The 17,565-nt window shown below is 34.3% G+C and overlaps 1 protein-coding gene across 2 annotated transcripts in view; it reads right to left on the reverse strand.

Moving 5' to 3' along the window:
- Nucleotides 1-834: 834 nt before the first annotated feature.
- The window catches only part of CFAP299 (cilia and flagella associated protein 299), a 608,695-nt gene continuing 591,964 nt past the window's right edge, over nucleotides 835-17,565 (reverse strand). For both annotated transcript variants that reach the window (XM_030313606.1, XM_030313605.1), the window contains exon 6: nucleotides 835-2,994. In XM_030313606.1, the coding sequence (XP_030169466.1) occupies nucleotides 2,899-2,994 (96 nt within the window). In that variant the 3' untranslated portion in view covers nucleotides 835-2,898. The remainder of the gene's footprint in view (nucleotides 2,995-17,565) is intronic.

Raw genomic sequence — 17,565 nt, forward strand, 5'->3', positions numbered from 1 at the left:
TCAAATCTCCATGCAGTACTTACTAGAAGTAAATTCAGCTCAGAAGCTAATGTAAAAAATTATTTGTGATGAAATAATTGATTTTTTAGAGTCTTAGACCTTGGGATTAATGATAGGAATAGTCTGTAAATATATTAAGTATTTTAAATATTTTATAAATACCCATACTTAAAAATATTTAAAATAGTTAAAACATTTATGAAACACTGGCATATACTCTCCAATTTAAATTGTGATATTTGAATAATTAATTTAGACATGATTTCAATTAAGTTTTATAAATTTACAAACCATACTGAAACTTTTTTTTTTTTAATTTTTTTTTTCAACGTTTATTTATTTTTGGGACAGAGAGAGACAGAGCATGAATGGGGGAGGGGCAGAGAGAGAGGGAGACACAGAACCGAAAACAGGCTCCAGGCTCTGAGCCATCAGCCCAGAGCCCGACGCGGGGCTCGAACTCACGGACCGCGAGATCGTGACCTGGCTGAAGTCGGACGCTTAACCGACTGCGCCACCCAGGCGCCCCCAAACCGTACTGAAACTTTTAAGAGAACATGAGTCTTTATATTTATACATTTAAATTATTAAACTTACAAAAGTTATGTATATGTATATGAAGGCTTATTTGCTAGTTAAATTTTGAAATAATTAGAAAATCGAATGTAATGGAGATCACAAATAAAATTTAAAATATTTAAAGAAATTTAATTAAACTATAAAAGAACTCATAAAATGACAGTAAAAAATTTCACTGTCTATAGATAGAACAATAAAATTTATGCAAATACTTAGAATATAAGTAACTAGAGTTTTGAATTTATAAATGTAATAAATCAAATACTTACTTTATTTCAAAATAATCTCAGAATTACAGAAATAGTATAGCACAAAGACCTTTTCCCCCCGAAATATTTATAAATAATTTGCTGACATGATGCCTGTTGACTCCCAAATGCTTTAGTGTAATTTCCCAAAATCAAGGATATTTTCTCATATAACCACAACATAATCATCAAAAGTAGGACATAGACATTTTACATTACTACATTTTACATTACTCATCTTCAAAAAAATTCGAATTTCACCAATTGTCCCCAAATCCCCTTTATAGGATAAGAATGTAATTCAGAATCATGGGTTGCATTTGATGATCACGTGTCTCTAGTTTCCTTCAATCTGAGACAGTTTCTCAGTCTTCTGTTTTCAAGAACTTGACTCCTTGAAGATTTCAGGCCAGTTATTTTGCATAATGTCCACAGATTTTTTTTCCTGAGTTTTCTCTTGGTTATATTCAGGTTATGTAAATTTGGCAGGATTATTACAAAAGTGATGAGGAGTTCCTGTGTTCATATTACTTGGTGGGGAACAAATTCAGTTTGCCTCATTACTAAACACATTCTCTTTGATCACTTTTTGAAAGTGGTGTCTTCCAGGTTTTTCCATCATTCCCTCTATAACTAATACATGTTTTGTGGGAGATACTATGTAAATATCCTGTTCTTCATCAAACTTTGCTTTTATTCCTTTCTGTGGATCCTTATGGGCTCATAATTTCCTGCTTTCTGTTGTTTTCATTATTTTGATGCCCAACCTTTCTCAGGTTTGGCCAATGGGAACGTTTCCAAGGTGGATTCATTATTCTTTTGACAAATCCCCTTCATTTTTCAAGAACTTCTTTGATTTCTGGTACAAAAAAAATTATTCTAGCCTTTGTATTTTCCCTGTCTCAGCCCAGGACATTTTCCCAAGGATTGCTATTTCCTTTTGGTAGAAAATGGTGGTGACAAACTAAGATCTGGGTGCTATATGTGCTCATCCATATAGGGTGTTGTTGCTTTGAGGCCCTCTCTTTGAACTGAGTGAGGGAAGATGTATATGTACATACATTAACATACATTCTGTATCTGTTGTATATATTGAAAATGATAAGATCACACCAAAATATCCCATTCTAATTTAACACCACTCTACTCATTCTGAGTGGATCTACCATCTCATGTCGGGCCATCAGTTTCCTGCTGAATACACCTTGCTCACCCCATTGGAACTCTGACACTCTGCTCTGGGCTTTCCCATTCCCACATAGTGAGCAGATTTCTACCTTGCTTGGCCCAGCTGATTGCCTTAGTACTAGGTTGTTTAGAATGGGAAGAGAATAGAAAGAAGAAGAAGAAACTAATATTAATTGTTAAACCACAAGTGACCTCTGAATAATATCTTTTCTGCACAAAAGCCACCTGCAAGGGCACATTAGGAAAGCATGCTTTTCTCTAATGAAGTCCTCACTTCTCTAAAATTTTTCAGTTTCTCTTAGATTTCATTGTCATGGGGTTCATATTGTCCAGGCACATAAACATATCAAACACTTCATTCATTTTATACATCATGTCATGGGACATTTCAGAATTTATTTACTCATTTAGGTCTATTGAAAACTTTGTATTTATATTTTTTTACTCTTGTTCTTCAATTTCAGACCTCTTATCGATATTCAACAAATTTAGTAGACAGCACTGCCACATGGTATGGGTTTTGGTCCACTATATTTGGCAACAGTAGGACCTGGAACATTTTTGTTTTGGAAGATCTGAGTTACAATATAGTCACTAATTACTATATCTTTAAAGTAGCAAGAAGATTCTCTCCCATGAACTGTTGCAGTCAGCTTCAGTATTTAGGGTAAAAATTTAAAAAAAAAAACTCAAATGGGATTAATATCTATACCACACAAAGACAGTCAAGATTATGGTTTTCTTTCTAATTTCTTTATCAACTTTTATTATTCTAATTTGTCTTCCAGCTACAGAGCTCATTTATTATTCTAATTTGCTTCTGGTTACAGCATTCATTTAAATTTAGCAAGCCCATTAGGGGGGCCATCTAGCATGTTGGTAGTTAAGTCTTTCTTCTGGAAATGTGGTCAAAAATGACAGCTTGAATGTAGAGGTCTGTCTGGATAGGGATTCTAGTAGAGTTGTCACCTGGGGGAACCTAAAATATATAAATCATATTGTCAATCAGTCCAGTCCATACAGATGATGGGCAGTAAATGAATTTTCTTCTTGCTTCAATGTTATAGTAAACAGAACAAAAAGTGCTATGGCCATGGAGACATTTTCGTGTTTCCTCTCAGATTCTTTTTCTTGAGAGTAGTGATAATTCCAATCAGAAGCTTTAAGTCCCTGGGCTGTGACATTGCTGAAAATATCTAGGGTCAAAACAGTCTCCAAGGCTCATGCTTGTCTAGACTCTACTAAACCCCAAGGGTCACTAACTCTGTAGAATTTCCAGTGAAGGACTTTGTAAACGCATGTGATCACAAGTTAATAAAACTAAAAGAATTCTATCCTAATTTCAAAAATTATCCAATAAAAAATGAACTCAAGTTTGGAATTGATTCAGACTAGTGGAAGTACCTGACCATAGTGGGTTTAATGAAAAGCTTCTGCTCTGTTTTAAAAACTATCTGAACTGCTTTTCCCCACCTTCAAATTATAATCTGTGAAAAAAGATTTGCTCCTTTTACCTTATTCAGGATAGTCTGATAGTCAGGCTTCTACAGGGCTCCTGTGGGAACGAGTATTCACTAATGTGGTATTGATAAGAGAGTAGAGAGAGATTCTGAAAGAGTTGGTAATATCTACAATTAGCAAATATTATTCAATGCACAAAAGAATGAAGTTACTTGCTCTTTCTTCTTATAGGAAGAGATGATAAGACATTTAGATGTGGGACTGGAGGAAAGTTTTGGTCCTGCCTTGTTCTTGTGGTACTAATTTCTTATGCTAGAGAAAAAATATATTGGACCCATCTCTTATTAAGTAGAGTCAGCAAAACTGTAAAGACTGAAATGGGCAAATAAAAATAGTGGGTGTCCTGAGTGACTCACCCAGCCAAGTTTTTTCTGCCTTTCATTATTTTTTGTGTTATTTTACAACTCTTTAAGATGTGGAAAACTTGATATAATGCAAAATATTCTTGTCTAAAAAGATGCAAATTAATTGTACCCAGTAGAATTCAATTAAGTAGTCCCCTGCATTGAGTCCTATTTTGCATCTATTTGTAAATTAACTTCAGTTTTTCTTATTCCCTATATATGTTTTGCTCTTAGAATTCTCCTCTGAATTGCTTGCAACTTCCTACTGGTTCCCTCTGTAATTAGTAAATTAAATAAAATAGTTGGCACATTCATTTCATATCTGTATGAGAGTCATATCATTTTTACATGAGAGTTATATCCTTTTAAGAAAAATTATTTCGGAAACTACAATGCCCAGTGGATTCACCTGATGGCTGAGGAACCTGTATTGTTGGAGGAGTGCTGTACCTCATGCATGACATAAGTCAGGGCATTTCTTGGCTCCAAGAGGTAAATTCTCTGTTGTAACAGAACTTTCACTTTGCTGATCCTCTATTTCTTTACATATTTTCCATTTTACTACTTTTGTGTTTTGTTTTTGTTTTTGGAACTTTTACAATCAATAAATTATTCCCTACTGGTGACAGTAGTGATTCAGAATTGGGATTTGTGGCCAAAATTTTGTGATCTCTGTAAATGGAGTAATAGATTATAGAGATTTATTCTTTCTTGGATGTAAGACAACAGAGAATCTGATTTATTAGTATTTTATTTTATTTGTCTACTTGTGTATTTTGAGCTCAAATTAAGAATCTGGTGCTTATCAGGAAAGGAAACAACTTTTTGATATATGGACTGATAATTTCTTTGTTTACTTTTGGCCTGTGGCTAATGTTAAAATTCCAGGAAAATGAGGAAATCAAAGTTTTGATACTTGATATATGCTATATGTAAAAGGTTATTCTTATAGAAACTCAGAAATATTTCAGACATTTAAGTTCATGCAGTTAAGGTAAATTTTTGGCAAATTAGACGAGTCTAATGATTTTGGTATAAAAAAAATCTTATAGTCTGATTTATCAGTGTTGGGTGTAATATAAGCTTACATTCTATTCTGCTTGGGTTTGCTTTTCTTAAATTTATTCAGGTATACTGATCAAATAAGCTAACATTATTCCTACACAATATTTAAGATAATGAAAAATGTAAATTTGTATTCAACAAAATCAAATCATTATTCTGATAACTTTATTTCAATGGTAATTAGGTTTTATTTTTAGTATGTCAACTAGAAATTAATTCCCAAGATCTTTATAGATAACATAAAACCTTGGCCTGCTATCAAGTTGAATTATATAATGAATATTCATTTGATATCTAGATAATTTCTAAGATAGAATACTGATCATTTAATGCCTAATTATTAGGCATCATTTTAAATTTATATACTTTTGCTTATATCTCATGAAACATTCCCATTTTGTCTCTTTAAAAAGGTATGTATGTGGCTGAAGAAAGTTGCAACATAAACTTGGCTTTCTGTTAAAATGCTTTTGGAAGAGAGACCATTGTTAACTTTCTACCTCTAGTTTTTTCTATGAAATAGAAGTTACTTTACACTATATATTAACTAACTTGAATTTAAATTAAAAAAAGATGTCCTACACACACAATATTGCCATTGACAAATACATAATTTTATTATTTCCTTTCAAAAAAAAAACCCAACGAATAAAGCTGATAGGAAAAACAACAGAAGAAATAGAAGTTACTTTGGTTAAGTTTCAATTAATATGAATGACTGAGTTTACACTAAGTAATAGGGACAGACTAATACCACTGTCTATGGGCTTTTGTATTCCAAAGAGAAAGTAGTTTTGTCTTATAGAGGAGGTTTTAAAGTAGTGGTTTTATATATACTTATACACTGTATAAATACATACAATAGTGTTTTTCAGGCCTTATTTTTTTTTCTTTTGCTCCTTTTCAGAACCCCTATACAATCTTGAGACTTACTGGGGACTCCAAAGAACTTTTATGTGGGTTATAACCAACATATTGGAAGTTGAAATTGAGAAATTTTAAAATACTTACTGATTCACTTGATGAGAGCAACGATGAATGTGAATTAAAATGTTAACAGAAATAACATCTTAATATTAATATAAAAATTATTTTGAACTACTGGATACACTGAGAATTGCTTTGATAGAAAAATCAAAATAAAGGGAAAATTTGGAGATAAAATTTACTTGCCTTGGTTTATAGTCCTTGAGTTTGTAAAGAAGTGATGAAATGTACTAAAATTTTAGTAATGCTTGCCTTATCTTGGTGGGCTTGCTTTCTTTATTTACTGGTTCATTCCTTTGCCTACTATACAAAAGATTTTTTTTTTCTTTTTGACCTTCTGTGTAATCTCTAGATAGCAAATATTCTGCATCTTATAAGAATATTTTCCTGTGCTTTATATTGAATTTATTACATTCTTGATTAAGAAAAAGAAAGAAAAGAGCAAAGAACAAAAATTCCTCACTTATAAAAAATAAGGTCTTTACAATCATTTTAATGTCCATATTTATTTAAAATGTTTTATTATTTTAAATGTTTATTTAATTAAATATATAACTCTGTATTATATGATCCTATCTTAATAAATGTCCAAATATCCTCTGACAATTTTTTTTTCTAATTTTTGCTTTCCCATCATTGGATTCTAAGTATAGAAAAAATTAAACGAAACTTTACACCTACTTTATACTTACTTTCCATGACCATTTAGTTATTTGCATAGGTTCCATTAGAAGCTGTTAATTTATTTTTTTTTAATCAGGGTGTAATTATACAAATGGAAAAACCAAGGTTTTGCTTGCAATGTCGCATTTGAAAATAATGCTCACTTAATCAGGTAGGAACAGCCATTCTTCAGGGATTAAGTTTGACTTCACTTATGGAAGCAATGCCTACAAAGCCCTGGCCTACTTCTTGGCTTAGAAAGTCTAAGAATATTATATATTAAATAGATGTAACCTTAGTATATTTGGGGGACCTTGAGAAAATAGGAATTTACCCAAATTTATAGGTATTTCAGGTGAAATACGGTGGAGAGCATTTCTTGGGCTTGGTTTCCTAGCCTCAGGTCAACAAATAATAGAGGGTTTTAAAAACCCAATTTGAGATTCTTTATGAAAATTTCCAGACACAATTTAATTTAGTATTTGTTCAAAGTTGTATGGTTTTAGAGTTTACAAAGGAAACTTAAGGTGTCCTATATGGTAAAATAACACTGTCACTGCATTTATGTAAACAACCAGGCAAATCTAATGGCACCAGTCTTATTTTATAAGAATAATCATTCTTTGAATTCATTATGCTAAAAAGAGGAAAGGAGACTGTCAGAAAAAAATTGAGAGAGACTGCGAAATGGGAAAAAAACAAATAGCAGCTATCATGACTACTCACTCATGTAGGTTTTCTCATCTTTAACTGGTATTACAAACCTGTAAGTTGTAGAAATCTGATAATAATGCAAATAATTCATGTCCATATAAATGCAAAGTAGTGTTCCTTAGAATGCACCTGATTTTTGCATTGATGTTGACAGGCCAGTTTTGTGTCTATTTGTAAATTCATTTCAGAATTTCTTATTCCCTTTTCACATCACTGCCCTTTGAATTCTTCTTCACACCAATCATAACATTTTACTGGTCGCCATTAATTAATGAGTTAAAAATCTTTGACGCATGTTTATTTTATGTCTATATGAGAATCACGATTCTACCTTCTTTTAAAAATTATTCCTTAACAACACATAATAAGAGTTCTAAAAACAATTTTACATATACAACAACAATAAATGATGCCATTGGTTGAGAAAATTCAGTACTTAGGAAAAACTCTGATTTCAAATTCACAGCACTGTAAGGAGCTAAAAGACTTCTACTTGAAGGTCATTACTAGTTCCCAAGAGAGATGGGACTCCTAGCCAAATATAAAATAGAAGTAAAACAAGTTATTGGGATAAGATCAATAGGTATAAATTACTGAGAAATAATACTTGATGGAACAAAGTAAAAAGATTCCAATATTACTCCATAAAATCCTAGAAAAATTACAGATTTAAACAACATATCAAGGAAACCATAAACTAATCTAGAAGGAAATATAGGTCAATATTTGTTTCAGTCTTATGTAGAAATCTTTTTAAATATAGAAACGCAGAAGAAATCAGAGAGGGAAATTAATGGTTTGAACTATAAAGTTTAAAGTAAAAAAAAAAATTTAAAGGAAAGTTTATAAAAAACTTTATAAAAAAAGTAAAAAACTTGATAAAAAAAGTAAAAAAACTTTATTAAAAAAAGTAAAAAAAAGTTTATAAAGTTTAAAGTAAAAAAAACCATTAAGTTAAAAAATAGATAGCTAAAATATAATATGTCACTAAAAAGTATGATAGCCAAAGGTTTACTACCTTTTATATATAGAATACTTAAAATTCAATTAAAAAAAAACCTTACTAAAACTCTATATAAAAGTGTGTAGAGGACAATAACAATTACAGAAGAAATATAATGTGCTGACATGCATATGAAAATGTTCATCCCTAATAACAATAAAAAAGAAAATGAAAATGACTCCAAATAAAGGTGAACTATAAAATCAACAAGCTTAAAAAGTATGCAGAATAAATAGGGCATGGTGAATGGTCAGCCTTCAATAGTTTAGTAAACTGATATTGACTCATGCAAAGTAGTTTGCCAGTATCTCTATAAGGCTTTACTATATATGTATCTATCTTTTCATGAAACATTTTCCAAGTTAAGAATCCATCTTAAAGATTAAATCAGAAACTTAGTAATAGACAGTTGTTATTTAAACTTGGAGAGAAAAACAGAAACCAACCTAAATGTCCATAAATGGGAAATTCCTATGTAAATTATGACTACTTCATAGGAGAGAATATTATTTACATTGGTTTACAGCTTGTTTTTTCACTTAATGTATCTTGAACATTTACTCATACTAGGACCTCAACCTCACTAAATACAGCTTTATTCTTTTTTAAGACTCAGGTATATTATTTCACTGAGCTGATGTACCATAATTTATGTAACCATTGCCCAGTCATGGGCATATAGATTATTTCTAGCTTTGAACTATTGCAGGGAAAAATGATATTCTTTTAGGACGTCCACTGTTTCTAAGTTGATACACAAGGAAGCAATATTCATTCACTGAACACCTTATTCATTGGCACATCAAACACATTTTCTTATTTAATCTCCACAACAACCCTTTGTGAAACGGTTGTTTTTATGGATTTTACAGATGAGAAAATAGAGGTAGAAAAGTGCTCAGAGAGATTGAGCAATTTGCCCTAATCACAAAACTGATAAGACCTATTTAAGTCTTACTCATTTTCCCTATTTAGGCCCCTCTCAAAGGGCCTTTCCCTGCTTGAGTCCTGGTAGTTATTCCTGTCCCTTTCCTACTCCTCCTCTTGTTCTACCAGCCCCTTCCAACTGCTTCCATGTATTTTGGAGAGTCCTCAGGTCTTCAATTTTTAAGTGGAATTCATTAAAAGATTTATGATTTCAATATCCTAAACTATTATTATGCTACTTGGTGTGTATGACCATATGTGTTTTTTTGTTTGTTTGTTTGTTTGTTTGTTTAGCCAAATACATGAAATTTGTCAGACTTTTGAAATAAGTTGTATTTCCCAAAAGATTAAGAACCTATCCTCTGGAGCAGTGTCATGTGCTCGTAAGGTAGTTTTCTGGGGTACCAAGTTGGGGCTACCATTTGTTTGATTGTGTTTTACACTGAGATATCCCAGCCAGCAAAAACAATTGAGAAGTTGTCAACAGTGTTATTTTCCACTCTTGCCAATGGCCTTGATCACTGTTCATGCTATTGTGTTCCATGTTCCAATAAACTTCGACATCCCTTACTCTGCTTTGGGATTTCAGTGCCTCAGAAACTCTAAGCATCTGCTGGGGTGGAGAATGGTTAAGAAGGAGCCGTGGGAGTTGACGACTGGTTCAACTGTTGAGACCCAGAAGAAATCATGCTCCCTTTGAATTAGAAATAATCCCTTAACTGTGGTTTTGCACCTGCAATGACTCCATGCCTGACTCATGGGTTTTCTGGTGTCTGTTTCTTTGTCATTAACTATCAGGTCTTTGAAATCATAGAGGAAACAATTCTTTTGTTCTTATTTATTCATTTCATTCAGCCAGGAACCTAACCTTCCACTCTTTCTAAGGCTTCTCATTCTAATTTGTGACAATAAATTTTGCAAAAAAGTGAGCGTGAATTGGGACTAAACCTCTCGTTCAAATTTCTCCTTTCTCACTTCCTTGTTGGTCTTATTATACCTTTGGTATAATGTTTGATTAGGCTGCCATTCTAGTTCGAAGCTTAAAGCAGCATTTTTTTCTTTGTCATGTATGTTTTATTGGGATATGTTCTTTTCACTGAAGATATTCAACTTGGAAGTGTTATCATTTATACTCTTATTACTAAGCACTAATATACAAACAATAATTCAAAATTTTATATTTAACCTTTTTCTTTCCTCCAGCTCACCTTTCTTGTCCCACACTTCATATATGAGTTCATACATTGGACACTTAACAACAATGTGCTTATCTCTGGGGGTTGTTCTGTAATACTGCATATAAAATTAAAATCAGTTTTTCAGGTCAAGAGGAGGGCATAGCATTTAAGTTTTAGGAGTTCTAATTCATAAAAGCTAAGCTCTGTTATGTAATTTTTAATGTATTCCTCAAGGCCATTGATTTTAGCAGCAGTTTGTTGAGTAAATACTTAATTTATATGTGGTAGACTTTCAGTTCAGGTATACCAGGTGATTGCCCAGGGGAGAAAATGTTTAAAAGCTTCTTAGTATGTGGGTGTTTTAGGGCTATAATCAACCAAACATTCAGTAATTTGGGCAGCAAAACCAGAAAGTTGGCAAGGCCTCAGCTTTACTTAATAACTGTGCCTGTGCCACGGTTAAAAAGGAACATTTACAAGAGGCCCCGGAGGAAAATCTAGGAGCCAGAAGAGTGGTGTTGGTAATTCAGTGTCCCTTGCTCTATTACTTCAAGTTTGCGTGGGGTTTGAGGGAACACTGTTGGAGACTTTGAGGAAACCATACCTTTGCTTAAACATATTCTATTCAGTATGGGTTGTTTGTTTGTTTGTTTTCCCTAAATATCCAACAGGAAATACATCTGAACTCTGTAAAAAGACAGATTGTAAAATTGCGAACCTTCACTAGGAGGGTGGAGCCTCAAGAGATTAACTTCGAATCATCTGCGGACAGCCTGTAGAAATGTTATGGGCCTCCATTTTGAGAGGAAGAATTTCAATCCTGTGACAGGCTCCCTCTCATTTTAATGCAGTCAGTGAACTGGGAGGGAGCATTAAGGAGGCAATTAACACCTTTCTTACTAACAGCAGCAAATACTTGGGTGGGTGTTGCTGGGAGGAACAGAACAGAGCAGAGCTGTGATAAAATACCACTATAACCTTCCTCTAGATTGACCAAACAAAAATATGTTTTTATTGGTAGGAGTTATTTTTAATCTTAAACTTTGTTCATATAGATATTATTTTGCTCATAGAAAAAGAAAGAGAATGTCTTTTTTTAATCTGAATTAACATACCATGATGACCATACATTTACTTTAAAAAAATAATAAAAATAATAAAAATATTTTTCTCGTTCACCCATGGACGTAACATATCACCACTGCCCTGACACCCAATGTCACCACTCCAAAGTTCAGCGAAGAGCCCCCAGGTTTAATTCACCTACCAAGGAGGGAAAAGCACCAGAGTCAATTACTCTGGTAATTGCTAAAAATAGCAGATTAGCTCTACATATGTTTCTAGTGCCTAAGATCCTAAAATATTTTAAAGTTAACCTCAAAAGTTTCCAGGATTATTTTTGGCCCTACTATTCATTTCTTTAGCAAATATTTAATATTCAATTTATTCATTCCACAGATGTTTACTGAGCATCTACCATATGCTAGCACTGGAGATACAACGGTAAAGTGACCAGAAATGTTCCTGCCCCATGTTTCAGTTTATGCTTTATGAGTTTCTGCAGCATATATTGATTCATTTGAGTTTCTGAACAAACCTACCTGACAAAGTGATTCTTGGTGAGCTAGTGATGGCAGCAGTTTATCCATGGAAGCATCTAGTGTGGTCAGTCATATTACCATGGAGGTTATCCAGAAGTCTTTGGTATACGGTCTATACTTTCTAGTCTGCAGTCTCAGGAATGTGTAATTTGGGCTACTTAAAATTAAGACTGTTGAATTAAAACTTGTTTTAGAGGAGCAAAGTTTGATTACTTTAGGGGCATACAGTAAGGTGAAACCAACAGCTCATAAAGTATTACTAATTTACTAATAAAAGAACAATGGATATGGAATCCAGCTAATCTGTAGGATCACCTGAGGAAACATTTAAAAGTACGGATTCCTGAACCTTCCCACAGATCAGTTCAGTTTGAATCATTTGGGGTGGAGTCTAGGGCTCTGATTGGTCAGTGTGCGGAGAGGGAAAGGGGAAATCCTTTAATGAATTGACAGAAATCGCTCCTAATGAAGCCATCGTGGGTTGGACACTGATGAGGAGCACTTACGATAATAGTTTGCATTTATTATCACATTTTATGTTTGAGCAATTACAGTTTTCAAAAGGACAGGTCTGGATTAGGGGTGTCCTGTTGTACAGTGAGGAGTATTGATGTATAAAGAGAAAATAAATACATTCTGCTAAGTCAATGTACAGTCTGCATTGCACGTGCCTTTCAAGTTCTGTGACACTCAGGATGGATCCAGAAAGGTTTATTCTATAACAATGTCTTTTGTTTCGCCAATATCCTACATCAAATAGAAGCCACACATTTCTAAGATATCTTAACATGTTTTTTGTTTGTTTGATTGTTTACCAGCCATTTATCAAGTGACTACACTCAAGTGTACTTTATTAGACATTAAACAAAAATAATTAAAGGAGACTCTGTCCTATGAAATTTCATATTTTTCATACTGATTTTGTTTTGCACACCAAGGGAATTTCGCCCGCAGAAGAATAACATCCCCTCCTTTAAAAATTGTTTAATCATTTTCATACTCAGAAATTCTGATTCTAAGTCATGACTCAAATGGTACAGATTCTCACTGAACCGTGTAAAATGACAAACAAACAAACAAACAACAATTCCCCCCCCCAAAAAAAAAAACCCTATTGGATTTGGCTTCTACTTAGAGTTCCATTTTCTCTCAGATTTTCTCTGCTATTACTCTCCTTCCTGCACCTTGATCTCAACCCTGGTTGCACATTAGAATCATCTGGGGAGCTTCTGAAAGGTAGAGATGCCCAAGCCTTCCACTTGGACCAGTTAAATTAGAATCTTTGGAGGTGAGATCAGATGTTATGTATTCTAAAATTTCCTTGGTGATTCTGACAGCTGGTGCATGCTCACAACTCCTCTTTAACCCAAAGGGGCTCCTCTCCCTTCTCATGCAGCCCATGCCTGGTCCTTCCCCACCCATGTATATGAGGCTCCCTCCTATTAGAATATCCCTTCTATTCCAATCCTCACGTCCTCACCATACCCATCCCTTAAGATCCATTTCAGATGCTATCTCTTTCATTAACTCATTCTTGAATGCCTTAGAGCCAAAGTAAATTGTGCCTCTTCTCAACTCCTTAGAACTTTTTCTGTCCCTCTCAGCTCATTTGTTAGGTTGCCATTTCTGTGCATATTATATTTTCCCACCTACCCATCAATGAACCTGTAAGCTTTTTAAGGGCAAGAAACCCACCTTTCTGATTCATTTTTGAATCTCACAGTGCCCAGAAGTTACTCAGTAAACATAAGATTAGGAAAAGGAGGATGAATGGAAGGGATGCCTGGGTGGCTCAGTTGCATAAGCATCTGATTCTTGATTTTGGCTCAGGTCATGGTCTCGTATTTTGTGAGGTCAAGCCCTGCATCAGGCTCTGTGCTGACAGCACAGAGCTTGCTTGGGATTCTCTCTCTCTTCTTTTCTCTGCCCCTCCCCTGCACATTCTCCTCTCTCAAAATTAATAAATATATTTAAAAAAAGGAGGATGGAAGGAAAATTGAAAAGACAACAGACTTACCAATGTTCATTAAGCTCACATTTTTCTCTATACTTGTCCAGCACTAGCTCATATTCTCTCTCTTTCCTGAAGGTTGGGGTGAAGTGAGACTTCTCAACTACTTTTTCCAAACATATGCATTCTCTAAGTTTTCTCTTTGCCTGAATGATCAGGTAGTTGCAATATTAAAAACTTCAACTCAGAAACTTACTAACCACAGCAGGACCCCTATTCTAGGCCTCTTGGCTTTCACCTGGATTGTTGTTATGCTGGCACCTTCTTTAGTTTGTCCTCCTTAGTCTGTCCTAATGTACACCCTCTCCTCCCTTTAAAACATAACTTTCATCCTGTTATTTTCCTATAAGATCTTTGATGTATCCTCATTTCCTACCACGTCCAATCTGAGATTCTCATCAGCACTGCATTCAAGTCTTTCTATGCTTCATTCCCATGATAATCCTTCTTCAAGCCAATACGTCAGCCAAATCGAACCAGTGAGGTTTTCCTCTGTCAACCTTATCTTTGCTAACTGGGGTCACTCCTGGTATTGCCTGCCTCACCATCTCTATGAGTTCAACTCCTAATCATTCTTCAAGTCCAATTAAAAGATTACCTCCTCTATTATCATCTAACCATCCCCAACCCTGTCCTCTATCATGCCCTCTCTACCGGCTCCTACCCCGGATCAATAATCATCTCTTCTTCCGTAGAATTCCCAGAGTATTCCTCTTTTTGCAAGATATCACTTTCTGCCTTATGCTTATGTTTTTTAAAAGCATGTATTATTTTTCATATGTCTGTTTCCCTAAAAATATTAGAAGCTTAATAAAGGGCAAGGGTTGAACTCTTGCTCATCTTTAGATCCCCTATGGTGTCTCATAATATTTACATTTAAGCTCCATTACTAGTTTCTGCTAATAATGAACTATGTGACTTTGAGTAAGTAATTAAACATGTTTGAGGCAATTTACTCATAAATTAAAAGCATGTTCTAATTCAACAGTCTTTTTTTTTTTTTTTAATTTTTTTTCCAACGTTTTTATTTATTTTTGGGACAGAGAGAGACAGAGCATGAACGGGGGAGGGGCAGAGAGAGAGGCAGACACAGAATCGGAAACAGGCTCCAGGCTCTGAGCCATCAGCCCAGAGCCTGACGCGGGGCTCGAACTCACGGACCGCGAGATCGTGACCTGGCTGAAGTCGGACGCTTAACCGACTGTGCCACCCAGGCGCCCCGTAATTCAACAGTCTTAATTTGAGATAGTTTAAATTATATATTCCTGGGTTTGCACAAGAAAACTTGAAAACACATACCAAAATTAAAATTTCTGTATAACCTTTACAAAACCTAAAACTACGGTTGCAAGAACTGTTTCTGCTGACAAACTCCTGCAGTTGTGTTTTCCCAGCTTATTTGGATTAATATAGAACGAGGTGGCTATTCCCATTCTGGCTATCATTGCTATCTCAAGTATCAGAGAGATAATCTGCTTCCCAACTTTTAATTAGCGTAGGATTATTTTTGTGTGTTTGAGGGAATCATTCAACCATTTATTCCATGAATACTTATTAAGTGTCTATTAACCAGGCATTTTTCCAGGTGATGGGCTCTCACATTTAGTGAATGGAAGAGGGGAGAGGAGAAAAGCTGGTGACATTAAGGAAGATTTTTCTTTTCTTTTTTTTTTTAAATATTTATTTTTGAGACAGAGAGAGACAGAGCATGAACGGGGGAGGGGCAGAGAGAGAGGGAGACACAGAATCCGAAGCAGGATCCGGGCTCTGAGCTGTCAGCACAGAGCCCGACGCTGGGCTCGAACTCACAGACCGTGAGATCATGACCTGAGCCGAAGTCGGAAGCTCAACCGACTGAGCCACCCAGGCACCCCAAGGAAGATTTTTCTTATTTTTAATTGTTTTATACAATCTGTCTCTCCAATTAGTAGATCAGGAAGGTTTTAGACCACCTAGGTTATTCTAAGACTCAAGGAAACTCTCCCATGGTTGATGCTTCCTAAAAGGAAAAGAAAAATGCCTATTTTTTTTTCATTTGTCCAGATAATGTAGGGAGTGAGTGCAAAGTGCTTCCACTCAATCCTTCTAAAGATAATACACTGGAAACATTTTGGTGGGTGTGAATCACTCAGACAAGCATTCTTCATTCAAAAATAGAAACTAACTTTATTTGTTCCAGATGTTATACAGCTGCAGGGAAGTTAAAGCCAGTGGTCCTGTTTTCAATGCAACCAAACTCTTATTGCATTTGGAATTTCTTAACCAATGAACTCATATTACTTGTTCTAAGATCTGCACAATTTTCTTTTTTCCACTGTTACCGTTCACAAACAACTATGTTTCGTGGGAACCACTTTTCAGAATTAATGAGTCTACATCTGTCTTGTGCAAAGACATCCTGTTTATCACAATTTCCACCTTTCATTTATCTTGACCTTTAAAAATTTTAAGCATAAAATATTGCAAAGAGATCATCTGAAGGAAAGGAAAAGGAGAGTTGAGTTGTATTGTTCTTACAATATTTTAGAGTACATTTTGGAGTTATAAGTTATGGTGTTTATTTTAGCAAGAATTTCAAATAAAATTATTCATAACAATGTTGAGTATAAAAATGTATCTTATCATTGTGCATTTGTAATTTAAAAAACTTGACAACTTTTTTTTTGATTCTCCTGTAGGCGTGTCTACAACAGATACTGTATGGGTGCACGTAGGAGAGGTACATGATAATTTCATATCTAATCCATAAAAATCAAAATATATTTGAGAACGCTTATGTTTGAAAACAAGAGTGCTAGATCTCTTGAGATTATTGTCTTTTTATGGAGAAGCTTTTCTCAAATTGTGGTTCATAGATCATCTGTAGCAGAATCTCACTGGCTGCCTGTGAAAATATGTATGTCTGGGACCAGTGGAGTCAGAATCTCCAAGAACTGGGGCTGTAGAGGGACCCTAGAGATCAGGGAAGAGCAACAACAACACTCACATCTTCCATTATGAACTAGAAAACCCTGAGAAGTTAAGTGAATTTCTCAAGGTCAGTCAGTTAACAGTAAAGTAAGGCATAGAATTTTGCTTATTGATGCTGAAACCAGCATTCTTTTCCATTAGGTCATCTATTAGTTTTATCTTCAAAGAGATAAAATCAATATAAAAATTAAATACATATAAGTATCTAAATATTATCAGGTGTCCCACCAATAATTTTTTTATAATTAATTCTTTTAGTAATTCCTTCTTCTCATCACTAATTAACTAAACCCTTGTTCTTTCTCCAGGATTTGGAAATACCTTTCCTTCAGACTCATCATGAATCTTTTGAATTATAGTCAAATTATAATCAAAACCTTCCTCCCCCAAAGAGGAAAATGTTGTATTTCATGTATTGCTGACTAAATCTTTGAAGTATCATGATTAATTATTTAGGAAATGAGTGTTTTAGTTAAGTTATTTAAACCATGTTCAAATAACAATTTGTATTCAATAATGATTCCACAAAGACTATAAAAACTGTAATTCATGACATACATTCTTGA

This window comes from Lynx canadensis, chromosome B1 (genome assembly GCF_007474595.2).
Source record: "Lynx canadensis isolate LIC74 chromosome B1, mLynCan4.pri.v2, whole genome shotgun sequence".
Classification (NCBI taxonomy): domain Eukaryota; kingdom Metazoa; phylum Chordata; class Mammalia; order Carnivora; family Felidae; genus Lynx; species Lynx canadensis.